The sequence below is a fragment of the Seriola lalandi genome, unplaced genomic scaffold (assembly GCF_002814215.2).
Source record: "Seriola lalandi dorsalis isolate HSWRI2012SDOR001 ecotype SW California unplaced genomic scaffold, Sedor1 jcf7180002054544, whole genome shotgun sequence".
Taxonomy (NCBI): Eukaryota; Metazoa; Chordata; class Actinopteri; order Carangiformes; family Carangidae; genus Seriola; species Seriola lalandi.
Genome location: NW_019525097.1, coordinates 3,614,165 through 3,641,887, shown reverse-complemented (window position 1 = coordinate 3,641,887; position 27,723 = coordinate 3,614,165). Strand labels below are relative to the sequence as shown.

Here is a 27,723-nt window from a genome sequence, read left to right as displayed (position 1 = left end):
AAAAGAAGAATGATAATAGCCTTCCTTTGTTTCCATCATTTCTATGGGGTGTGTCAAAGCCTCCCACTGCGGCTCCAGCCTGTTAAAGTGATTTGGGTTATCAAGTGAAGCAACTACAGCCAGCAGGCAAGGTGGCTGCGGTAACATCCATCCTTCAACAGCTTACCTTCAACTTGCTAACAATTGTTTTCATTTTGCGTCCATTTTTCATTTCATTTTTCTATTTCAAATCTTTATTTATTACAAAGTTTATTTCCAAAGTTTGACTGTGTGTTTTCCCAGTGAGATAGTTGCACACATTGACCCCCTACAGTCCCAGCTTTATTGAAGTAGTCGGGGCTTGATTGCCTTGCTTAAGGGCACCTTGACAGTAGGAGGACAGCATTACTCATTCTGTTTTCCACACTTGCACCTTCTTTTCCACACATTTAATCATATGTTGTCCGCTCACTCTCCCTCCAGCTGTTCACCTATCCTCCAGTGATCCATTGCAGAGAAAAAAAAACCAGCAGCCTTGACACAACCACAATGAAATGCAGCCACAAAACCCGCTGTGTTTTCGTGTGTTAGGGTGTGACTCAGCTGGAGATCTAGCTTGTACTTTTCTCCAACACTATCACAATTGTGATCACTATTCACCATGGCTCTGGGGCTTACCCACAGAATGTGGTAAAATGAAACAGGCTAATTACCGGTTGCTGAACTTTCTTCAGGTAAAGTTCTGAAATAAAGCAGAAACTGATTAACTGAAGGGGCGCCTCTCAAATTCATGATTTAACTGAGGGAATAGTTGCACATTTTGGGAAAGACTTTTATTCACGTTCTAGCTGAGAGTTGGATGAGCAAATCGATACCACATCTGTTCAATCAATAAGAAGCTACAACCAGCAGCTGGTTATCTTAGCAAAGCATAAAGACTAGAAACAGGGGGAGACACAGTGACAAAATCTGTTAACCAGCACCTCTAAAACTCACTAATAAACAAGTTATATCTCATTTGTTTAATCTGTACAAAAACCCAAGTGTAACACTTCCTGTACACTTTACCCTGGAAACAATGAGTCATCTTTCCAGCTCTCCAGAAACATGAGGATCTCAGGGTGATGCATCTCAGCATTTTCCACGGTCTCCTTCTGTCTTTCTCTCATCTCTTTTCACCAGCCACTCACATCACTGACGCACTTAATGTGTACAGACTGCAGGCTCTGTCACTGTCAGCCTCTGACGTCTTCCTCTCTCCATTTCTTACCTGTGACAACGCTGGGGATTTTGGTCATGAAGCTTTTGACAGTTCTGATGGGAACCCCCTCTGTCTCATCCTGGATGCGAGTGACAATGTCTTCAATCTGCAGAGGGAGACGGGCAAAGAGGAGAGAAAGAGGGACAGAGTCAGAGAGGAAAAAGGAGAGACGGTCTAAAAGTTTGATCAATCTGAAAGTTCTATTTGAAGCAAGGATTGACTGAATGGCCTATATTTAGCATTTTGATATCAATAAACCATCACCACATTACTTTTAATCTGCCGGTTTCTACTCTGTATTTTATTGCTGCAATTTGTCTCAATACAGAGGCTGCCTGTTTCACAGTCTGCAGTTATAGGGCTAATCATTTGCTTCAACCACTGCCTCCTTTGTAGTTGTAAGACACTTGTGATGATACTGCGGTGAATCATCTTTTGTCCTTCTCATTTAGAGAAGAGGATGCAGGTTCAGCTCACTTCCCTTCAGCCTATGGAGATGGCACTTACACAAGCTGCCTGTGCTGTCTGTGAAATTAGACACAGCTTGTGTGTGTACTTCAGCATACAATCTGCTGGATGGTTTACAAAACAGAACAAGGTCGCTATTATTTCAGCGCAGAAACAGGGCTTTCAGAGTTTCTGATGCACCAAAGCATTTAATTAATTTGCCCATGAAATTCGAATGTGTATGCGTGCTATGAAGTGGCCACTTGAACTTCCTGAAAAAGTGCAGTTCATTTTCAATGACAAGATTATTCTGCACTAGCTGGTGTAACTAAAAATGCAACTAATAAAATCTGATTTAAATCCAACCTTTCTGCCCGTCCTTTCAAATCAAACTTCATCTCTTTTCAAAGAAAATGTGTCACATAAAGGGAGTAATAATACCATTTCATGAGAGCTTTCAAGCTGCAAAATACACTAAGTTTAATTCGATCCCTATATATTGTTACTATAGTCATAATGTCTATAAAAGTATCTACAGCAGCATTAAATCATGTGAAACAAGCAGGAAGTGAGATTCCACAGGACAGCGCATGTCTTTGGCCCATTGTCACACCTGTACAGATAAAGTGTTAAATAAAGCACTCTGCCCACTTTACACTGAAATCATCAGATTGGAGTTTGATTTACTTTTGTTTTGATTGCAATGTTGACACCCCCTCTCTGCACAGATGCTTTTTTGTTTGCGTCAGAGAGTGGGAAGTGAGAAGTTGGTCGCTTTGGAGACAGAAACTACCAAACAACTCAGAAGCTATATATAAACCCTGAACCCAATCCAGAGCAGAGAGAAAGAAGGAGAGAGAAATGGCTACATGTGTGTGTGTGTTTTTTTTTTTTACACCTGGACCTTTAAAGTGATCACATTAAAGAAGTGGTACAAAAAAGAAAAAAAAACACATTATAGAGAGAACATTATGTGCACACTCACAGTCATACATGCACAGACCACTAGCTCCTAGAAAAACACTTTCAACTTCTGCGCCCTTAGTACCCGCAGTATACTGTACTGCAGATGTGTCCTCATGCTGTGTACATTTCTCTGACCCTTTTAGCTTTATGAGTATATTTATAATGTGTGAGCTTGCTGTCAGTGGAATACAATTCTAGCAGGCTCCCACGCTGGGTCAAAGCTTACATGACTACTTCCACAACAGACTCATACAGACTCTGCTTAATGTAGAGTGCTTTAAATAGACTAGGCATGCTACACTGCACATCCTATACAAATCTCCCAAGATCTCTTTAAACAACCTGATAATTATTGTATCATCATATGTCCAAGAATACAAAAGAAATAAAAAATAAAAAAGTACCTTGCTCTACCTACTTCTGCTTCAAAAGATTGATAATTTGGCTAAAAACATGTGATCATTTCCAGCATAGGAACCTGAGGGAGTAAGCTGAGAGTGAGGGAGGTAAAACTGGCGGCAAATCTGCTACAGAAGACAAATTTAGCTGCTTCATGAGGACAAAAGGAACAAAAGCATTATAATGTTTTTGGCCTGCGGACTCTGAATGGCTAAATATGTTGTTTTTTCTGCTCCCATTGCATGACCATCAGCAGTTACACTAAAACATCACATTTGGTTTTTTGGTTTGGTTTATTGACAACTATATGATATTTTTTGTAAAACACAACACATCAGACTTTGAAAAAATCCTGACGTTATTTCCATTGTTGTTTCTCGTGTTTTACAGCCTACCAACCCTTAAACAGAAAATGGGTTCTTTTTTTTTTACTGACTAAAGAAAAATATGAGACTAAGAAGAAACCTTGGAGATTTAAATAAAAGCAGAGAAACAATAACATATTTTCAAGGGGCAAATAAGCTGCAAGGTTGAGTTGTGACCTCATCACCTTTCCCCTTAACCATACTGTGGTCTTACTTACCCCTACATCCATCTACTAACCCAGTTTTTGGCTGTTTAAAGGAATACTTTATGTTGACACCTTAGGAAATGTGCTTATTTGCTTTCTTGCCAAGATTTAGAAGAGAGAATTGACACCATCACCCCTAAAACCGTTAGCTATTAGCTTGTCTTAGCATAAAGACTGGAAGCAAAAGGAAAACAGTCTGGCTCTCTCCGAATTTAAACTAAAAATCTGCCCAGCAGCCCCTCTAAATCACACAAATAATTAATATGCACACAAAACAGAAATGCATCAATAATAAAAAACACCAAGTCATGTTTGTAAAAGGAAATTGCACAATGTACTATTTATTGGCTAGTGACTTCCTGTAGTTTCTACAGTGATGACAGAACTCCACTTTGTGTTTATCTTTGGACAGAGCCAGGCTCTCAGGTTCCCTCTGCTTGCGGTCTATGTGCTAAGCTAAATAATCATCTCTTTTCTAGCTCTTTGCCTAAAGGATAACTGACATTTTTGAACTCTTGGGTGTAATTGATAGATTGGGGGCAAAAATCACTCTATTGAGCAAGAATGGTGAACCTGCTACCGCTAAACAGCTGCTGCAAAGTTATCAAACCTGGTACTTGTCCGTGTCAAAGTGTTCCACTAAAAGTGCTCGTGTTTGGCACAAAACAGCAAATATTAATGAAAAGAACAGAAAGCTTGCCTCTTTCATGTCCCAGCGCAGATGTTCCCAACCAATCTGCAGATTCAAACTGACAAGCCTTCTGCTTTTACGTCTCCGGCCATCAGTCTGCTGCTACCCTTCCTTCCCTCTCTTGTTAAAAGAAACAGATCCTGGCTGTCTGCCACAGGCAAGGGGCACAGGCAGCTTTGGGCTACACATCAGAATCAATATAATAATACGATTCTAACAAGACCTTGATGGTGTGTGGAGACAGCTGCTCAAATGACTTTAATGGCTTCCGCTGTCATGAACAATCAACCCCTGCCCCGTTAATCAAAACAGGTATTCACAAAGGGTTTATCGCAGGTTACACCAGCTGTTGACCCCAGAGTTTTAGACAAAGACGCTGAAATTTCCTCCTGTGCGTCTCATGACAATATACATCCAGAAAAAAGCAGGATACTTAAAACACAACACTTCCTGTGGAGTCAGAGTTGCATTATCATAGTAATAAGAAGTGAACTAGTGAACATGTAAGCGTGCGAATTAGTCGTTATAGGCTACCAGTGAGCTTCATAAGTGCTACCCACTATGCTCGAAGAAACCCAAACTGGGAAACCAACAAATCCAAGAAGAAAACAGATCATATTACTGGTTATATCTACAAAGTGAAAAACTTAAACAAATTAAGCAGCATTCACTTCTACAGTATCTGCATTTCCCTGTTACATGCAAACACAGGGCTACTGTATAGACTTACACATTTCATGATGGAGATCACAGTTGTCTACAACAGTTTGTGTGGAGTAAAAACATATTTTGCTGTTACACACATACAGAAAAGTTTTTGGGACTAAGGAAATTTTGCCTGTTTGCTACATCTTGGTCTACTTGGTTTAGTAGTGGGTCCTCCGACCCACTACTAGACCAAGACCCGCTAGACCACTAGACCCGCTCTGTGTCAGTTGGCTGGAATACCAACAAACTCACACCACTACAGCAAACTTGGGACTTGAGTAAATTTTCTTCAACAAGCTGCTGGTTAAGATGATTAGGATTAGTCTTATGACAAACAGTCTATACAAAGATACATGTGCTTGTACATTATGTGAACATGCTTGTGACAGCCGAGCTCGTGTGTTCTATGTTTTTGTATTTACTGTGTATTGTATGAATGTGTATGTGTTTGTGTTGCAGCTTTGAGAGCAGCCCAGTGGGAGCAGATTTCATCAGACTTATTGCGAGCCGCTCTATTTAACTCCCCGTGGGGCAGTGGGCTGCCTGATTACAATGTCATCACCACACGCTTAGCATGGACCAACTAGCGGGCTTGGCAGGCAGCTTGGCAGACAGGTGGGTTATGGGGAGACAAGGACTATGCTGTTGATTGTAGTTTAATGATCTCTTCGGGCAACAGGATGATCATTGGTTTATTCTCACCAGTGTTGCAGATGCCATTGTCTCTGTCCCTCAGTAATCTGTTCACTGTTTGAGTTTGTGTCATACTCACTGGAGTCTTATGCAAGAAGCATCTGGTGGAGTGTGAAGGGATAAGATAAGATAGAGATAAAAATATGATGGCAAAGTGCAGATTCATCTTCAGAACCTGTTTTAATCTATTAAAAGGTGATGAAGGAAGTTTGTGAATTTTTTATTTAGGTAAAAATAGCAATACTACAACATTAAAATATTCCATTACAAATCTTGTATTAAAAATTAAAATTATTACCAGTTAAGTGTTGAAAAGGATTCAAAGTAAAAGAGTTCTCTTTTTTTTCTCATTATATAGTAATCTCTTTCAGAGTATTATTATGTATTATGGATTATATATACTACACACACACAAACACACACACACACACACACACATATATATTATTAATTTTAGATAGTTTAATCTAAATTGAAAGCATCACATTTTGTAAGATAATCATGTGTTTGGTATGGAAAATACTAATTTGCAAAGTAACTAAGTAACTATAAGAGTAAAATAAATGTAGTGGAGTAAAAAGAACAATACTTGTAAATGTAATGAAGTAGCATCAAATGTAAGCCCTCAAAGTAAACTGTATCAGATTGTACGCAGTACAGTATTTTATTTAGTAAATGTAATTACTTTCCACCTGTGCCATTAGGGCCAGATTTTACAGGAAGCAGTTGTTGAGGACTAAACTGATTTTATCTCAGCCTATATTTGATGCTGCTGTGCCTGTCCTGGGGATTTCCACTAAAACTACATTTCAAATCTGAACATTTATTTAACCTCATGGTTCTGTCACTCCTGGCCTACAGTGAGTTGCACAAGAGTTTATCAGACTGGAAGTGGGCTGATTCCCATGAGTCAACCACACTGACCCATGGGAATCAGCAACAATAACTCACAGCTGGACCCGCAACCGAGCACGCACACCCAAATACACTCAGGACATGCCAACAAAAATACACTTTATTTGTAAAATAGCCCCCTTTTGAATTCACAACCTTGAAACTGGTGCAATTAGCCTTTCCTGGTACAAAGAGAAGTCTGTGGAAGAGGAGACCGACAAGCCCATTCACCGCGGCTATAATGAAGCGGGTATACGTCCTGCTGAGAGAGAAAATGTCAGCCATGGCCCTGCGGGGTTGGGATGTCTGCACAGAGAAACCTGGGCAACATGTTTTGAGAGAAAAGAAAGAAAATTACATCCTCTGAACCATGCAGCTCCAAGCCATTCCCCACAGTAATAGTAACACGCTGCCAGATCAATAGCAGGCTGGCCGAAGGCCAGCTGGAGAACAAGAGAACAAGAAGACGGATGACTGACATTCAAGTCAGAAATATGGGGCTCCAATATTCTGGCCTTTTATTTGACCACAGCTTTGACAGTTTAACTCTCTGAGTCATCTGGGCCTCTACAAATGGATTATTGTCACTCCTTTGTCAAACACAGTGCTTCTTTATTCTAATTTCTTTGAGCCCTTTCAGTTGATTTTTCGAGCACTGAAATAAACCATGAAGCAACAAAAACTGAAACATGTCACCAAAAAGCACAGGGCCATGAATAATGAAAAAAAAGACTTAACCATAAGATGTTCAGAATTTACTTTTCATGCATCAAAACACTTCAGGCAAATCTTTGCAGGGCCTATTTTAAGTCTTATCCATGGCAACAGTATCAGTCTGTTATCAGAGATGGAAAAAGGATTCAGCAGTAATTCATGCACTGGTGGTCATATTCTATATACCTGAGAGATTGAGCTCTGTGAATATACATGGGAAGAAAAATGTGTTTCCATGAAATGATTAATTCAGTTTTCTGGGGAGGCAAAGTGTGTGATCAGACTGGTTATAAGAGACCATTGGCTGATTTAGCTCCTTCCAGAGTCGCTTCAATACATCTGCATATTACCTTCGCAACATCCTTAACAATCAAGTGCTGAGACACCACACTGATTGCAACATGTTCCTCCGTGCCTTAAGTGCCACTTGCATGCAGACAAGGAACACTCGGACAGAAAGTCAAGTGACAACAAAAGAGAAAGGAGATGACAGAGCTGGCTGATGGCCACCTAAACTGATGCAGTCAAATTTGTCTAAAATGTCATGCACATATTAAAAAACTGTGAGCTCAAAATTATGTTTCATAAGACCATAGAATGGGTTGTGATTGGGCTTCAGGGTTGCGTAAGTACTGAAACATATAAGGTTACAACACAACGTCCCCTTTCCATCAATTCTGCAGATACACACCGCAGCACCACCACTGACGCCACTATCAAAATGTAGGCTACAGATCTGTGATCTGAGTTATCACAACATGCTGTTAACATGATCTGCATCAGCTCACATGGAGGATAATTAGACACAGAGTTCACATTAGACCAGCTACTGGATCATCACTATGTTCAGGATCATGATCACAAATTCCATTTCTAACTCTCTATATATTATCATCACCATTGTGAAAGACACAAGACAGTTTCTAACTTCAACATTCTTCTGCACATGTAGAGAAGACAGGAGATGGTCAAAATCTATAGCGAGCATAAAAACCTCTTCTTGCTTAAACTTTTACTGATGTTTCAGCCCTGGGTTTGGTTCAGCATTTAACAGTATTTTAGGTTTAGGTCTGTGCAAAGATCACAAGTGTTTGAGCCTTAGTTTGGTCTAAAAATCACTGATGTTTCAGCCCTCGTTTCATTCAATATTCATTGTTGTTTTAGCCCTAGCTTGGTCCAGTATTTGCTACTGTTGTGGTCCTGGTTTGTTCACTATAGCATGGCACAGTTGTTTCAACAATGCTACAGAATCAGATCACTACATTTTATTGAAGCAATATGTCTCTGTAGTTGTACACCCAGGCTCTGTAGGTTTAGAGACAACAATGGTATGAGTAGTGTGTAGAAGCTTTGGTGTGTGTGTGTAGGTGTGTGTGTGTGTGTGTGTGTGTGTGTGTGTGTGTGTAGGTGTATGTATAAAGTGTCATCTGAGGTAACCGTTACTTCTGAGAACACTGCTTTCCTTTCAGTCAGGCACCTTTCTTCCCCTGCAGTGCCTGAATCCCACAGCTGCTGCTCAGAGATCTCTGCACCTCTGCAGATATTACATGGCTCTCTGTAGAGCAGATCACAATCAGGCTGAGTTTTAAGATTAGACTGCTAGGAATCATCCCAGGGATAACACTTTTTTCCCCCCATTTTATTGCATCCCCCTATCCTGTATTCTGGTAGATTTTATATTACTATGAAGGACTCTTTTGTTCTTAATGTCACTGTGATGGATATTATTTACAGCTCTACTCTGAAGCCTCTGAGAAAAGGGGATTGCCTTGAGTTTCTCTCAGTTCCATTTTCAGCAGCATTATATTTCATAAGGTCTTTTAAGGGATCATGAATGTATATTAAAAACATTATGAGCCCACTATGATATTAAATTTCTAGTGTAATATATGATCTTGTAATGTGCTATATTATACTTCAATGTGGAAATCATACTGCAATTATCCTATTAATGTTTTTAGAATTGTTTTTTAAATAATTTATGTATAGCTTCTTTAATCAACAAATACTGTATGATCTATTACAGTTCTAATATCCTCCAATAAACTTTGAGAAGAAAAGGCTTGTGTCACCAAAAGCCTCAGACTTAGTGTTACATAAACTCACTTTCTCCATAGTAAACCAGTGAAGTAGGATAATCTTGATGTAGAACATTTTGGTCCCTGAAGCTCTGGATTAAATTCAGAGAGACTAATGAGCATTAATATGTATTAAGAAATTATCTTTGTAAAAGACTCCACATTACTCCACTTGCTGGCGGGCACAAGTGGAAGTAGCGGAAAACAAAAACAAAAACAAACAGCCCTACACTCAATTGATTGGAGCCCTTCAGCAGTCTGTTTTTACACGTGTTCATTTTAAGTGATTAGTACGCTGGATTACACAATTAATGTCTTTTACGTGAAGCTTCCCTGCAACAACTTATCAACAGCTGATGAACACACAGGGAAGTCAGAGGTGAGGAATGTCTCGGCCAAACATTGCAACCCTCGCTTCTACAAATTACTTTTCTATCATAACTAAACTGCATCTGCAGACTAAACTGCAAAGTCAGCAGGAGGGTAGTTAGGGTGGGTGGCAGCTGTACAAAGTGCTCTACTGTCACACCACACACTCTGGTTAGGTTTAGACATCAATAGGTCTTTGGGTAAGGTTTGGAAAAGTTCATGGTTTTGGATAAATGTAAATAAAACAGATTGTGTCTGAAACCGCATATTTGTTTTCTGTATTAAATCATCTTTTCCTCACCTTAACCAAGTGCTGTGAGAGTCTAAACATACCCATAAAAAAGTTTAATGATGCTGTGCTCACCAAACGTGGATATTGCAAGATTGGATCCTTTGGAGGAAAACAAATACGTGATCTGTGAACATTTTACTGATATGGTCAGTATCAACATATTTGCGACTTGTCAGATATTTAAATTCAATCTAAATATGCTCATGTGACCACTGCTTTAAGACAGACCTGAGAAAATGCAACCCTCTCCATTAACCTTTAAATGCAAAACTGTGGCAGCAACAGTTAGACTTCTTTGATCTCTATGGTAAACATAACCAGTAATGCAAATGAGGTCATTAACTGAGGTAATTAATGCCTCATTTTAGGTACTTATCCCTCATAATGTTAGTTCAAGGTACAATGTAGTGTATAGTTTGTAGATGTAAGTGATGTTTTTCTATGATGCATTTTTGTTGTGTTATTAACCATCTCATAATAATCTACACCAGAGGCAATGCCTGTGGTGTTTCCCTCTATGACTTCCTTCTCTCACACTTTGTACTGTTTCCCAAATCTACATATTGTCAGTGAGCTCGAGAAAAGTGTATCCAATGTGTATCATTTGCACAGAGTGGCTAAATATGATTTGTCCACCTTTTGTTGACATTTGCAATAATGAGGTTCTGATAATTAATCTTACCTGTTATAGAAATTGTTTAATAAAGTCTAGGCACGTACAGTTCATGAACATGCACTTCCATAACATTACTGCAATAAGAGGAGTTGGGTAATCCCACGTCCAATCTAATCTCTCATGCAGGATATAAGAACCTTTCTTGATTCGTGAAGAGGATTACCAAGACAACCTGGCAAAGGTCAAATTAGTTTCATCAAATTTATCATATGTAGTGACTTGATGAAAATGTGTGTGTGTAGGTATCATACACACATTAACACCCAACATCTTACACACACACACCCCCCAAATGAATTGCCATTCACCCCGAGTGGGTGTAATGAGTCATTGCGGAGAAGGTGAAGCTGTCTGCCTGCAGATTGTATGGGTTTATGTCTGAAGGTCAGATATGATGCCTGTGTGACAGTGAAGATGAGTCTTACTGGTTTCACCCCAGTGCATTTGGCAGCAAAGTGATGTGACTGTTAATGGAAGTGTAATGACAACAGGATGGCTTTGCAACAGTTGACTGCCGGTGCATCTCTGCCTGACAGCTGACACTGTCACAGAGCAATTTATGAGGCTGGTCAGACTTCTGGACAACAAAATGAAAATGTTGTCCGGTTTGTTTATGTGAAACAAATTATATTGTTTCCTCCACAACCAGTAACTAATGAAAATAATCTACAATCATATCTCAGTGGTTGAGTGCAGTTCACCCATGGCTACTGCTCATATTCAACACTACTGACTGGGTAAAATAGTATTGCTGATAAATTAATCAGAACTTAGGAAGAAAGGTCTGGTCTTAGTCAAGATGTGAAACAGCCTTTAAAAACGTATCCAATTATTGCAGTGCCAATCTCAAAGCAAGACATTGGCTGCTCTGTGAGTCCGTTCTTAGTCACAGTTGTGCTAAATGCTAACATCAGCATGCTAACATCACCACAGTGAAAATACTAATATGGTTTTTGGAAGGTAATCTTTTGCCACCACCTTTAGCATGTTAGCATGCTAACATTCCTTAATTAGCACTAAACACAAAGTACAGCCGAGGCTGATGGGAATTGTCTGCAGTTTTGCGGATATTTGGTCACAAAAACTTTGGCCCGATAATGGTGCTAGATGAGAAGCCAAGGGATCACCTAAGTTGTAAATTAAATTCAGAGGGAAACAAGAATGTACCACATTTCATGGCAATCCATCCAGTAGTTTTCACATTTCATTCACAACCCTAAACAGCAACCTGCTGGTGACAAGAGTAAGGTTCACCAAAATCAGTGTGATCCTTCACCTGTAGATCGTGAAATGTGAATAACAGTGAAATCTAAAGTGAAGCTGGTGAAAAAAATCATTCTTTAAATCTGCTTAATGGTGGATGACCAGAACAACCTTGGTAAGGGAATACCTTCCACTTTGAATACAGAGCTCCAGCAATAATGTGTTTTATCATACTGTGAAGCCCAAACACATAGCAGATTACTATATTACTGACATTTGTGGCGGGAATCAATCTTATATCTCTAATCTCCATGTCTAACAATCAATAACTTTAAGTACAGAAATTTGAACTGCAGCTTAAAACTTTAAGCGCAGAGATTGTAAAACATAATTGGACAAAAAGGGATTTTAACAAAACGCTATTACTTTGGTCGCTGGAGAAGCAAGAGATTACAGCCTCTGGGACACAACACCTGCTACAGTGAGGACAAGGCGCCACGAGCAACAGTGGTGCTACACCATCTACCTGACTGCTGCAAGAACCAAAAGATTACCTGGATTTAGGCATGAAAGGCCATACGTTTTCACTGCAAAGGACATAAAGATGAAGAAAAGCTGGGAGAGAGCAAGAGGACAAGAGAGACAAGGAGTCTGACAAATTTCTTCACTCTTAGAAAAGTAGAAAAATCGCCCTCTTTGCAGAAAAGGATGGATGCTGCTTAAAAACAATGAGTGCAAGGAAAGCGACACCTTCAGGACTTTGTGAGCATGTCCAGTCTCCCTCCAACTCTCCTGAAAACTTTGTTGCACCTTGTAGAGCAGGATAAATTCCACCTTTAACCTTTTTTAGCAAAGAGATGTTGGTGACTTTATGTAATCCCCAGCATTGATTTGCCAAAATTTAACCTGAGCAGAAATCCAATTAACATAACTGAAGACACTCGTGTGAATGTACAGAGCTTCTGTATGCCTCTGTAAGACTCATTCTCTCAAGTTTGTGTAATGCCAGCGATTCTCTAATATTACTTAATAAAGTACTGTGGTAGCACACATCTAATTGGTAGTCTGGTGTAGTGGAGTAATGAAATTCTGGAGATAAGCACAAAAGGGCACTCATTGCCAATGGAAACAAAGCTGGGAATATGTCCCTGCTGGAGTCCCTGAAGGACAAATAGTGTTATAGTGTATTTTTAGCTCCTCCTTAGGAGAGCTTTAAAAGTCCTGTCTTCTTTCTTGGTTGTGTCTTATATGCTGAAAATAATTCCCATCTCACTGTTGGGAGATTGGTGCCGTTGTGGAAGGCTGCTTCCAGACTTTGGCTTTGGCTGATGTTCTGTTGGTTGTGCTTGTCTCTTGAAGGATGTCGCCAATCACCAGCTGGAGTGTATGAGAACGAAAACAATTGGTGCTCTATAGTTATTTTGTTCAACCCCACGTTTTCAGCAACTTGTTCCTTTGGCATTGTGAGTTCCTCCCAGTATACTGTGAACACTCATTTCATATTAGCATAGCAACACAATGCTGTTTGCATAGTTCGACTTCACATATTCTCCCTCATCTGTGTGGTGAGTGTATTAAATGTGTGGTTTTCTCCTATTAAGCCTCCGTCATATAAAGTGTGAGTTTTTACCAAGACAGTCCAATGTCATTCAAGCAAGGAGAACATTTGTTCTTGGTGGAACAGGCCCATGACACCTTGAATATACTTACTGTCAAATCACATTAAAAGCTCTACCCTGCAGATAAAGAGGAAGACTGCACCCAAATACAAGGTCTGTTAGTACGATGAAAACTACTATGTCACTTTAAACTTCCACTGGGTGAATTTGAGCAAACTGAAATAGCTGAGCTGTAGAGGAGCTCACTTCCCCTGTTTATCTGATAATCATTTCTACAGAATCTCGTTTCTGAACTGTAATCCCTGGTCTGAAGGCAATATCTGAACAAAGTGATAGAAAGTAATATTCAATGATTGTTTGTAAAATGCTGATAAATAACATGAAGTACTGTATAGAAGCTTTAGTCACTTTAGAGATTTAGATTTTAGATTGGATCTGTCCCAAATTCATTCTGCAGCATCACAATGAACCCAAACAACCCAAACATTGTCATAAAGAACTTTCTTCAAAGACAAGAAGAACAAGGTTTCCTGCAGCTGATGGTCTGGCCTCCGCAGAGCCCTGATCTCAACGTCATGGAGTCAGTCTGGGATAACATGAAGAGAGGGAAGACACTGAGTCAGCCTAAATCCACAAAACAACTGTGGCGAGTTCTCCAAGAAGCTTGGAACAACCTACCTACCAAGGACCTTGAAAAAGTTTGTGCATAATTGGAGCTGTTAGTCACACCAAATATGGATTTAGTTTTTTTCCCCATTTACTGCACTTTGTATGAAGTTAATTGATAAAAAAAACACTAGCAGTGACTATAAGGGTCTTTTGTGGGAAGTTATTTTCCCATTAGTGGCTTTTGAGAAAATAGAAAGCAAGTTGGTTGCCTATACAAGTTTCTTTGTCTTCAACAATTCACCAACTAGCCCTGACGTCACAGAACATCACTCACCTCATATTTTGCAGAGATGTGCACATGAACTACACAGTGTCTTTCTGACATTACAGTGTCTCAGTGCTGTTCTCCAGATAGAGAGAAAAATTGATGCATTACTAGAGACTGTAAAGGTTATACTTGAGAATGTAAATGTCATAACGTGTATGTATTTTGAAGTCAGAATTTCTTTTTTTCTCCAACTGTGTGCAACAAAATCTATATTATTACATTTTTAAGGTGATCGAGAAACAGTGACTGATTATAAAATTTAGAACAGAATTTCTAAAGCTACAATTATATATCAGACTCCACATTACTTAGCCGACGTAACCCAACTTTTTTAGCTGCAAGACGCCGAGAAAGTGATGAGTTTCTGGGGCTGAAATGTTGAGAGGTCAAAGTTCCCATAAAAACTTGGTGATTGAGATTCCTGTCTGGCAGACAGCCAACCGGTCACAGACAGCAGAATGTGAAGCGAGGCCAAACACTCCCTGGGCAATAATCAATCCAGACAAGTTTTCATTGCTCCCAGCGAGGGACACCAACAGAGCTGACCTTGTGTCTCAAAGCCAGACACATCCATACCTGGCAGAGGGGAGGTAATCAACGCGGTTGGGGAGTGCGATTATTTTCAATTCTCCCCATTCACCCACGGGAGTCCGGTCTGCCTACAGCAAATTATGACATTACTGTGCATCTAATTAAAATTTACCTAATGTTTTCTTCATGAAACATATACTACAGAAATACAATAGCCATTTTAATATCATTATCCTAATCATCATCATCACCTTCATCACCACAGCTGACATGCAGATATTCCAAAAACAAAAAGATTCCTGCATCATTTCACCCCCACAGATTAAAATGATTCAGACCACAGAGAGAGAATTCACGCTCTGAGATCTGTGTGTCCCCGATCAGCTGTCCTCTGTCTCGAAATAAAATAACTTGTTGATTATTGCAACTCGAGAAAACACAAAACACCGCCAGTGTCACATAGCCAATATACTGTGCCATAAATTGCAGATGTCTGAAATGAACAAAGGAAAATTAAAAATGTTCTTTTGTTTGAGCTGTGCAAGTGCATTTACAAAGAGAGAAACATCACTTTAAATTAAAAAAAATTCAAATAAAGGCAGCAAGGGTAAAAGCACTTGGCACTTCCTTTCATAGATAAGACGATGCCCATTTTGACTTCATTCTTAGTTTGTCAGAGAAATCCATTAGCCTACAATTTACTGCTCTCCTGCTGCACTGTCAGAGTGAATAGAGACGGGTATGTGGGTGTCTCTGAAATGGCACTCATTAAAATCTTTTTATCTTACCTAACACTTCAAGGATTCAACATGAAATAGTGCTGACAGAAGATAAGAAAGATTGTTCAACTCTTAAAGGGCATGTCAGGACTCTCTCCAAAGCTTTTTGGTATCTCATTAGAGCTTTGAAGTCTGTCAGAAAAAAAAAAAATAGCTGGAAATGTATTTTGACATAGGACTTTCCAATAGTGTATCAGTTTAAGATGCCAGACTGATAGTACTTCAGTTTTTACTGTTGTAGTTGTAACAGCTGTGTGTTGTAGCACCTGTAATTAAATTCCATTTAAACCATATTTTTGGCTGCTGGCTTGGCTCTAGTTAATAAAACTATCACAGGGATTACACCATGACAGTCACTTCAGACATTCATGTTGCTTTCCATCAAGCACCTTCATCAGGTTAAAATGACACTTTGATTTGTGGTCAAATACATTAATGCTCTCGATACATTAATCAAACATTGTGATTGTGAACATGTTAGTGCGTTGGCAATGCTGTGCCTACAGCCTCACAGAGCTCTCAGCATGGCTGTAGATCAGCTGTAATATTAAAATTAATGTTAATTAATATTAATCTTGGACTTCCTACAGCAATGGGAGTTTAAGGTAGGAAGAGATGTGTGGGTGCTGGGACTGGGTCTCAGTTATTTCTACAGAGAGAGTCGAAGAACAGAGAGAAACTGCCAAAAGATTCCTCACAGGGAGGAAATAAAAAGGCAAAATGCCCAAACTTTGGTTGATAAATAAAAGAAAACAATAAGTCATAATTACTTTACATAGCCACACATGTACAACATAAGGTTGTTTTCCTTCTAACAAAAACAGACTCTCAGAATTATATAATACTTTTACACACACACACACACACACACACACACACACACACACACACACACACACACAGCTGACATAATAATACACACTAACAGCTAAAACCTTGGTTTTTGTTTAAACAAAACTGTCAGAATTAAATCAGGACACACAAAACTAAAACCCCGGCTGTGAGTGTGGTTCAGAACACACACGCCGACTGATAATTTCTCATTGCCATTGATCATTGGGTGGAAGCGCAGTCAGAGACAGACAGCTAGGCTCTGGATGCAATGCAGATTGGGCCTGATCAGAGCTCATTTGCAGGATTGAACAGGGGTTATATGCGGGGTGTCGATGGCCATGACTCTCAGTCCCCTCTCCTTCATCCCGGGGAGCAGTTCATAGGCCGCTTCTGAGCGCAACAGGGAGACAAAGATCTGAGGAACAGGCCAAAGGCCCAGCTCTGTCTGGGGATAAAGGCTGAGACTTCAATAGCTCTGGAGGAACAGCTCTGCGGCTCTTTTTCCTTTCCCTCTTTTTATTCTGCTTCACTCTCATGTTTTGTCTGTGCATTATCTGTTTTTCAGGGAAAAGTTTAAGGTACTAATCAGAAGATAAGCCTGTGCAAAATACTCTCCAAAATACCTTTGGTCTTCTGTGAACAGGTTTTGATATCTTTGAGTGCCAATTTTCATCTCTGTACTGTGCTAATGAACGGGTACTAGGAACCAGAGAAGAAATTCCTTTTTTTTTTTTTTTTTTTTTTTAAATGCACACAGCGTGAATGCCTTTGAGATATCTCTGTAATTGATTTATATTTTTTTGAACCAGTCCAAACGTCTTGGTGATCTATTTTCAGTTGTAAATATGCTCACAGAGAGGAATTATCACATCTAAAACTAGTCTTTCATCAGCCGATCTTTGCTGCATAGCACCCGGTCAAGATTTCCTTCAAGCTTTTGGGATTGGTCACGCTCAGCAAGATGCAAATAAATACACATACATCAGTTTGACTCTTCATCACAGATGAAGGTCCTGACTGATTCTTTGAAGCCGCTCTGTTACACTGATATGAGCTGCATTTCATTAAGGAGGAAATCGAATGGATCTTTGTTGTTTATGACCAAAGCCCATTTATTTTATATGTTTCGTTCTTTTTGTGCTGCCTGCTGATAATAGACTACTGGGGTAATGTTAGGCAAGTGTGAGTGTTTGTGTCAAAGAGAGAAAATGACAGAGACCATGGAGTACTTACTGTGCATGGATTCAACTGTGTGAACCCTGCACTCATACAGGAGGAGACTGAGGGTCTGAGTAAGTGTGGGTTCCCTAACAGATTCAACAACACAGCAAACTGTCTACTATCACATCCTCAGAGGTCCAATTAGAGCGGAGACTGAGCTCTCCTTCACATTCTACCTGCCCCGCTGAAATAGAGCTGTAACACCTTCCACAGGGGATTTATTCTTCTTAAATCCCAAGTGCTTTCTAAAAGAAACCACGCTATGAAAAATGCCCTTAACAATAAATGATCTATTCTCATGCTTGGCCTTAAAATGTAGAACGATTACAACTTAATTTGTCCACATTCATCAAGACTGTTCGGCTGAACTAATGGATTGCAGCACCCTCAAAAAGAAAAAATAAATCAATTTTAAAGGGTCATTTAGATTCAAATCCGTTTTAAAACTTTCATCATTTGTCATGATGAAAAACTATACCAATAGGTTTTACTTACAATACAGTTTCACCTCTTTCAGGAAATTCCTTTTAAGCAAGTAACTTAAAACAAGGCTGAAGAAGGCATTATCCAGTCCACATACACAGGTTTAATTGTGAATATGGATAGATTTGCAATGCAGCTATTCCACAGAGAGGCCTTTGTCACTCTGATTTAATCCCAGGACGATCTTGCCATTTGGAGCCCTTGTTAAAAGGTGTGTGTTGTCAAATTAGTGTCATCAAACAAGAGCTGCAGCCATGCTTGCAGCTATGTGAGCAGTGATTTGCGCTAAATGTCAACATGCTCACAGTGACAATGCTAATATACATGGTGATGTTTAGAAAGCATTCAGTTTACCATGTTCACAACCTTATTTTAGCATGGTCACAAACCATAGTAGCAACGGGACAAATTGAAATCTTGAGGTAATGATGGTGCAGGGTGAAGGATGGCCAGAGTCAGTGGGATTCATCCTCTGGGGAACATGAATATCTCCACAAAACTTTGTTGTTGAGATATTTCAGTCTGGACCAAAGTGGTGGATAGACCCAGCTGACATTGCCATCCTTAGAGCTGCACTGCTAGCATGGCTGAAAAGGCAAACAACCAACCGATTTTAAGCTTTACTGTCACTTTGGTGTCGACTCTTAAATTGTCTACATTTTTGTGACCATTACAATACATTTAATGCAATGCAGACGGAAAAGAATTCGCAGATAATACATCAATATTTCCTCAACCTTTCCTTTAAAGGACCATTGGTATACATGTCCCGCCATGATGCAGCTCCATCAATATCTCCCAACTACATTATCTAAACATTGCACTCATGCATCTTTCCCTGTAGGGCCTGTGTCTCTGGAGGTTTCAGTCTGCTCTCTGCTTGACAGACTGAAACCCCAGAGCAAGGACCACAACTCCCTAGGGTCATAGATCTGAGTAGGGGGAGTCATTTATAAAAAAAAAAAAAAAAGAAAAAAAAGAGGCATGTCATCAATGTTGCTGTGTGCTCGGGATCTGCTGGCTCAGCACTTTAACCAAGAAGGTGTGGTGCTGCCTGTTTGCAGGACCATGTTACCTCCAACCATAATCAAACTGAGGCCATTAAACACTCAAATGACGTGAAATACTGTACAGCCTTGAAATAGCCCCAGGAAACTCACAACTCAACTCATCTCAGTTTGCATTTATTTACAGCCTTTCATTTCGAGGTGTGATCTTGAATCTATGAATTTCTGTTTTGCAAAGTAACAAAAAAAGGTGTCACAGCCTTTTTATCCAAACCAGAGAGCAGACAGCTTTATCTGCCAGGGATGAGAGAAAGCACAAATAACCACGAGACAATCCATTTATTGGTGTTAGTATTCAAGGTGCAACAACAACAGTACAGGTTTCCTACAGTCCTGCGGAGAGGCCCCATATTTCAGCCTTGCATCGAAGAGCACCATTGATTGCTGTTAAGGCCCCCTGGGAGCTGCTGGCCTGATAGATAGTGGAGCAGCCAGACATCGCTTCTCCAACCTTCTGTATCCTCCCGAGGTCCAGGACAGGCCTATTCATCCTGGCCCCATCTCAGAGCCATGGCCTTTTTTTTTTTTTTTCTCTTTCTTTCTGTCAGACCCAGGAGATGAATATGCCCATTGGTTTTGCCATTGTGGAGATTGAAGCGCCTGGAGCTGCCACTGCTTTTAAGTCATTCTTGAGAGCCCTCAGGTGGGAGAGCCATACAAGTACACACTTTGGCAAAGAATGAGGGAGAAAACACTCTGCAGAAGAAATGGCAGGGAGAGCACTCTGCAAATGAACGAGTGAGCGGAGCCCGGGGATGCACGACGCAGCCAGACAGGAAGTGTACATCAGGGAGAGAAAGAGCTCATCATGATGGTTCATTTTGACTTGAAAAGCACCAGACAAGAGGACACTGCCATTTTTGAACTAATCCTCTCTCCTCTTCCAATGAAGCTGCAGTTCAAACTGCAGTATCACTTTAGCTCAGTTTCAGCATGGGCCAGTCAAGCCCCTGGCCACTCACAAACAAGTTATGCTGCAATTAACGAACTGTGGTGAGGCAATAATGAAGTCATTATGCTATACTCAAACTGCACTGGAACACCACCTCTACACCACTCATCAAACCTGAAAAGTCATTACAAAAAATAGCTGGGAACTTTAGGGAGGGTATGGCAGAAGGGCTGAACAGTAAAATCCTGAGATTTGCATATTTACAGAGTGAAGGTTGTGCAGTAAAATCAGCCCGCACTCTACCTTTCACCCTTTCTGTTGCTCTCCCCCCATTTCCTGTCTCTATTGCCGTAGACTATCAAGTAAAGCAGAAATGCCATAAAAGTCACTTTTAATGAAAATAGAGATTGGCTGGAATGTCAAGTGCCATAGATGAGGCTCCATTCATTGCTGCTGAATCAGGCTTGAGCAGTCAAGGAAGGCCATAACGTTGGAAAGTCATTTCTTTTCAGCGCAGCGTGGAGGGAGATAGCAGCATGCCATTACCAGGCACAAGGAACGCTCTGGACAGTTATTCCTCAGGGCAGTCTGCAGGGAGATAACATACATACACATACACACACACACACACACACACACACACACACACACACACACACACACACACTTTCAATCTTCCTGACACACACGTTATGCATTTGTTGATGTGTAAAGGACTTTTGACAGCATGACAGCGTCAGAATAAAGTAAAGGGATGAATAAAAATGTATTTGATTTGAAACAAAAAGGGGTGTAGGACTTGGGAGTGAAGTGTGGAGGAGAGAGGAAGAAAAAGACAAAAAAGAAATCTAGTAATGTTGCCAACTGGCAGCAAGAAGCAAAAAGATAAAAAAAAATAAAATAAAAATCATAATCATCTCAGTTCGCAGGATCAGGAATTATATGCAATATTGAGCACGACTCAGCTGATGGAGGAGAGTCGTTTCACTCATCTGTCCAAATTATCAATAATTTACTCTTGCGTGCCAAGACTCACATGCATGAGGACAAAGCATGCATACATGCAAACACATACACAGTTTCTCTTCCACTGCATAGGTTTCAGTCAGTGCTTTTTTTTTTTTCCTTCTCCAGAGGGTACCCTGACAAAAAAGCCCAATATTCCTCAATAAATTAAACTTTTTTTCCTTCCTTTTTGTCTTCCCAACTTCCCAACAACACCCATGACATATTAACACTCACAACCATCCTTTAGCCACTGCGCAGGGGGCCCATTAGTCTGTGATGATATTTAAAGGTGTCAAAGTGATACAGTAGAACAGCGGGAGTCCTCTAGTCATTTCTCAGGACTTTGGCCGCATTAACCGGGTTATAAACCACTTACAGGGTAGTGACATCAACATGAAATCACACTAGTCAGTCGGCTGTTTGCTTACTGCATGAGAGCATGAGTACAGCTTGTTTGAGCTGTTTGAAGATACAGTCACTAGAATGCCTCTTCTGAGAAGTAATGTGTTAGTACAGCTCCTATGGCTCAAATGTACGAGTCAGAGACCGCTGAACCATCCAGAAATCCAAAACGGCATTTTAGCAAGATGATGTCTAACGCTGCAGAGGGTGAAAATTTAAATACGTCTCACACGGCAAGTTTGTTTAAATCCTTCTCAGATAAAAGAGTCTCACTGAGGCACCAAAGCCAAATTTATTTTCAGTGGTTCATTCCCCCCGCTGATTTCACGGAATAGTTAGAGATCAGTGGATGTGAGCAGAGCAGACTTAAGTTACAGAATCTCATAGATTTGCTGTCAAGGCTGTTGCTGTACGGAACTGCGAGGGGTCAATATTTACTTTGTGTTCAGCTTCTCTCTCACCCCTCCACTGGAAGCGTTGTCATCTCTTGAATTAGGCCAACGAAAACAAGCTCAATCCTTTGCACCCTGTCACTTTCTACTCTGTTATACTTGGATGGAAGACAATAATTAGGACAAACATAGCAGGGAGCACGGATCAAAACGAGCACAAGGAAAAAAGAAAGAAAAATCCTGATTGTCAGTTTCTTTGTTTGTTTTTTTCCAGCAGGTTTTTCCTGATATGGGGACTTTGAGTCACAGTTGTGACAGACATTTAAACAGGCCAGACTGGCTGAGCATGCATCGTCTTTTAAAAGGTGTAATTATGAATCAAGCATGGAGAAGACAATATTATTCATGGTGGAGAAGGATGGGGCCCAAAATTGCTTCCTGCTGCAAATGTTTAGTAACCAGCGGGAAATCTAATTGGGCCCTCACTACAGATGCTGATTGCGTGGGTGCTTGGGAGCATGGCTACCTACAGATAATGGTGAGCTCCAACAGGGAAATCATACTGTGGTGTGACCAAATCAGAGAGAGTATTAGTTTTAACTGTGTCCATTCCCATATCAAACCTTCTCACTGTTGTCAGACAGACAAGACTTCTGCCACTCAGTGGTTCAAGACGAAGCCTGTCATTTTGCATCACTTTCATGGGATTACAAAATTAAATGAGTGCACAATAACGATCATGAGTGGTGAGATATCCGATCTATTAACAACCAGATGTTTGGAAAAAAATTCATACATTTTTAATGAAATGTAAAACTGACAAAGACTGTAGAGATTTGCAGCGACTATAAGAGACTAGCAATGACAGCTCAGCTACAGTACAGGAGTATGGCTCTGCTGTCTGATAAATTCCTCCGGCACCAGTTACATTGATGTCTTCTGAAACAAACAAGGAATTAACCTTTGTAAAAGTGAGAAACGGTACTGAAGGCTTTTGGTGTATGGAGGGTTAAGGTTAGGGTTATTGTCGAAACTGGTTATTAAATCACCATAGACTGACCGACGTGCAATTGAAGTGCTCATAGAGAAATCCCCTCAGCGGGTAAGGAGTTAAAGGGTTACTGCACTGGACAACTGGACAACAATTATTAAAACTATCTGCTATATGCAACTTTGTGTAGAATTACAACAGGTAATAAAGTTGAGAGTTCCAAATGAAGAAAGCCAAGAGTCAAATCAACTCAGGGTAGAATTAGATGCACTTATTTTCTCCTAATGAAAAATCTAGCAAGATATCACCACCAGAAGAAAGGTAATATACTAGCAAAAACATTATTGATCTTGGAAACATCTCATTGTCTCATGTTTAAACTGTAGGATAAAAAAAAATTAAGAATTAAAATTTAGGGAATGATTAATTGGGAATCGAAAGTATCCAAATCTCTTGCAAATCCTGCCAGAAGAGATATCTCTTCTTGATCTACGTTTTGACTAACAACCAACTCACAGTGCCGCCCACCTGCTTGCAAAACCAGTAACGAGACGTCTACTTTAATGCAAAATCTGGGTGGTGAAAATGTTGATGTGTAAAAAAAAAAAAAAAAAGAAAAAAAAGTACTTTATCAGACCGCTGATTAGTGAGCAAATTTTACAGGCAGTGTGGTACACCACAAAGCCTGATAGATCACAAGGCCATAAAGTGTGAAGGTGTTGTTTGGTGCTCTGGGTTAATTAGACTGCTGCCAGCTCAACAGATGAAGCAGCTCCTTTGAAAAATGGCTCCATCTCCACTGATTAGCAGTCTCTCTCTCTCTCTCTCTCTCTCTCTCTCTCTCTCTCTCTCTCTCTCTCTCTCTCTCACACACACACAGACATATACTGTATGGATACCAACCCCCACATGTACAGACCATAAGCATTACAGCAACACACACACACACAAGATGCAATTAAACAAAGGTGATGGTGATTAGAGGATGAATGTATCAATAGGCCCGGGGGGCAGAAGAGTTGCAGATAACATACCATGATAACATACATGGCCTAATGGCAGACGGATAATTATCTTTGCACATTACAACCCTGCACACCCTCAGCCAGGTTGCTGGGCTGCTCAGTACTTTCACATCATGTTATTTCAGGAAACTTTTCACAGACGGGAATGTGAAGGAGTAAATTAATTCACAGAGTGCTAAATTTTCACAACTTCTAGTTTCATTATCATTTTCAAAAAGTCTCTAAAGGAAAGGTCAAAGGACAGATGTTGTGGTTCAGATTGCACAAAGTAGTAGGACTGTGGCACAAATCAAAACTCATCTCGTGTCGTGTTCGGTGCACTTCTACATGTTTTGAACTTTGATACAGGCAACTTTATCGAGGTGAAAAGTTTTGCTAGGAATCTTTGATTCGACTCATTTGGGTATTTGTAATTTGCCAACTAATTTGCCAAACCAGCCAACAACAGATGCACAATATTATTTCTTGCTTCTGCCTGTGTGTCAAGCTAATTCTAGTATGCTGTTATGATCACTGTACAGCAATGTAACCATCCAATTACACAAACCAATTACTTGTGAACATTTCAACCATCTAAAACTTTGCTACGAAAGGGGTTCAAATGAGAGTGACCTCCCTTTCTCACATCTTTTCATTTATGCCTGGAGAAATTCAGTGTGTGTGCGCGTGTGTGTGTGTCAGTGTGTGTGTATATTTTGAAGTCAAATTGAGTTTTTCAGAACCACTTTCAGATCCCTGCAGCCTCATGACCGACCGAGGGTGATGGCAGACGCTGAATTTTTCGCCTTTTTGTTTCTTTGTCAAAATCTGAACCTGCCAATTACTGCTGGCTTCTCGATGAAGAAAAGAAAAGAAAAATAAGCCGCGGCCACTCCATCTCCATCACAGCAGGTAGCAGCTAAATTGAGATAAAACACCAAAGGGGAAGTGTATGCAAAATCATGGCAGTCCCATTTTTTTCCCCAGAGCCAGGCAATGATGTCTGTTTGCAGATGTGCTGAAATGGCCCGTCAAAGGCTTCATTGTCTGGGTAAGCTATTTATGACATTGCAGTGTACATATATAACTACATTTTTTTTAAAAAAAAAAGTGTTTTATCATTGTGGAATAATTGTGCATTTCAACCTAGTGACGCATTCTGATAAATCATTTGCTTCTGAACAAGAAGTTTCATGCTGTGAGAGCCTGAACTTGTAGAGAACACGTTCCTCAGTGTCTGTGTACCATGTGTTAGTAGTGACAGGGGTCAGGTGATTGCAGCTTTTAAAGTGAAGGAATAAAGCAGAGATATGAAGCTCCATCAACGACAAATGACAACAAACAAATATATATATATATTTTTTTTTTTTTCATTCATATGTCAGGTGTCTGACGTATGAATCCCTGGCTGTCTGAATCCGTTTTTATGAGACATTCATTGGTTCACTGCAGTTCTATGGTGGAAATACATACATACACAGTCATGAGCGTTGCCTGGTTATTTGGTTCATGATATGGCTCGTGGTTTAATAAATACGCCATATACACACGTGAACAAGGTTAAAAACTCGATTTTCAGGGGCCTTTAATACTGTAATGTCAATCATGCTTTGGCAATTGCTCAGCTTCCATTGATGAGGTATGATCTGTAGCACTGTCAGTGGTTTGCTGTGGGGGAGTTTTTGTCCCTTTTATTCATCAACAACCGTATCAACACCCTGCCATTAAATTATGGTCATTATGGGGCGATGAAAACATCTATTTTTATTTTAACTAAGCCTGCCATTGAAGTGCCACCTGTTTCATCTTTGACTGATCTCTACTGCTTCTCGCTGGGCTGACCACAGCCAGAGGTCTTCATACTGTGATCGATTATTGCTAATAGCCCGGTGAGGCACAGAAAACTTCTGCAATCCACAGTCTGACATAATTGCATTACATTGCACAGCCATGAAAGCCACCTCTGAAGCCCCCAATAAAATTAATGACAAAACCTCAAAATATATAAAAAGAATATATTGTTTCTCATAAACCGAGCTCACTTCTACAATAAACCTGTCAGAGTCTATGGCTTTGTGTATTTGCTTTGCACAAAAAGCTTACCTAACTTATAGGCTATTGCTGCAGTTACTTGATTAATGCTGCCACAGGAAAGGCAATGAAATGCTATAGTCTAGTGCCATTAAACTATGAGACAATTACCTGAAAAGGAACCACTTTAATGCAGACTTCATCTACACCACATCAAGGGGGCAGACAATAGTAATAATAATAATCAAGACTCCGAGACACATCCCTCAATCCCTTCTGTGCTTTGGTACAGAACATGCTATTAGTTTCCAAAGTGACATTAATGTTGTGCGAGTGGCCCCGGCTGTTTTCAGTGCTGCGCTGCGATCATGGTGCTTAAGTTCACGCTGGAGGACAATTTCTGCTTTCTACACTGATGACACAATCATTTGTGCAATTGAAATCATTTCTTTCAGATGACAGCAGCAGCACAGCGAAGGTGTTTTGTTGGAGCCAATAACTCCTCTAAACTTGATGGACGACCCTGACCAATGCAGGATGTGAAATCTTAATTCAAATGAATAGTTCAATATAGTTCAGTATTTTGTGACATATGTTTACTATCGTCTTGCCGAGGTTTAGATGAGAAGACTGATACCACTCACGTCTGTTGGTTAAATACGTAGCAACAACCAGCGGTTAGCTTAGCTTAGCATAAAGACTGGAAACGGGGAAACAGCAAGCCTGGCTCTGTGTATAAGTAGCTAAATCCGTCTATAGGCACCTGTAAAGCTCACCAGTTAGCATGTTATGTCTTTTTTTATTTAATCCATTAAAACTAATAACCTCAACATGTCCATCACAGGCGAACTTCAACCAATCAGATTCTGCACCCTTCCCTTTTCTTCACTACCAGCAGAGCCAGCTGGTAAATCAAACTGATGAAGTGAGTCAGGAAAAGAGAAAAACATCTTTTCTATTTAGGCGTCACCATTGCTGTTAACGAACAGTCGCTTCTTGCTGTTGTTAAACCTAAGACAAGCCCATAGCTGCCAGTAGTTCCTCCTTCATCAAAGTGTCACAGAAGTGCACAGCAGAACGAAATAGCGTTTTCTCTTTTTTTGGCCACAAGGAAATAGCTTGGAATCTGGCAAGATGGAGTCATGCTTGTGAGGAACCCAGCTTACTCGCAAGGTTGAAAAACTGAAGTACGAAAACATCAAACTATGCTTTATTGGGGGAACTATTTCTCGGCTGGGATCAGTGACTTCCTGGAGTCTTCATGTCGACTCTAGGCGACTCTGGCTCCGCTATAACTTGTTGTTTGATCAAATCAAATTCTGTGCTACCACTCTCCCTTTCTGAATGCTACAAATGCAGCACCTGGAGTGGAAGAAGGAACCCGTACGCAAAGGGTTCTCATTTCTAACTTAAACCTCTGCAGCAACTTACCTCCTGCAAGGAACCACTAAGTAAGAAATTGTCAAATCTCAGAGGTGCTATTCAGAATGGGAGAAACCAACAGCTTCTCAATATACGAAAACCAAATTCATGCCCTGTGTTTGAATTGCTCTCTGACTCACGGAGATGAAATTAGCAATCATTTGACAGG

The 27,723-nt window shown here is 40.2% G+C and overlaps 1 protein-coding gene across 1 annotated transcript in view; it reads right to left on the bottom strand.

Moving 5' to 3' along the window:
* LOC111661404 (regulator of G protein signaling 6-like) overlaps window positions 1–27,723 on the bottom strand; it is an 81,072-nt gene that overhangs the window by 20,040 nt on the left and 33,309 nt on the right. The window contains exon 3 of the mRNA XM_023414953.2: window positions 1,250–1,346. Coding sequence (XP_023270721.1) covers window positions 1,250–1,346 — 97 coding nt within the window. The remainder of the gene's footprint in view (window positions 1–1,249; window positions 1,347–27,723) is intronic.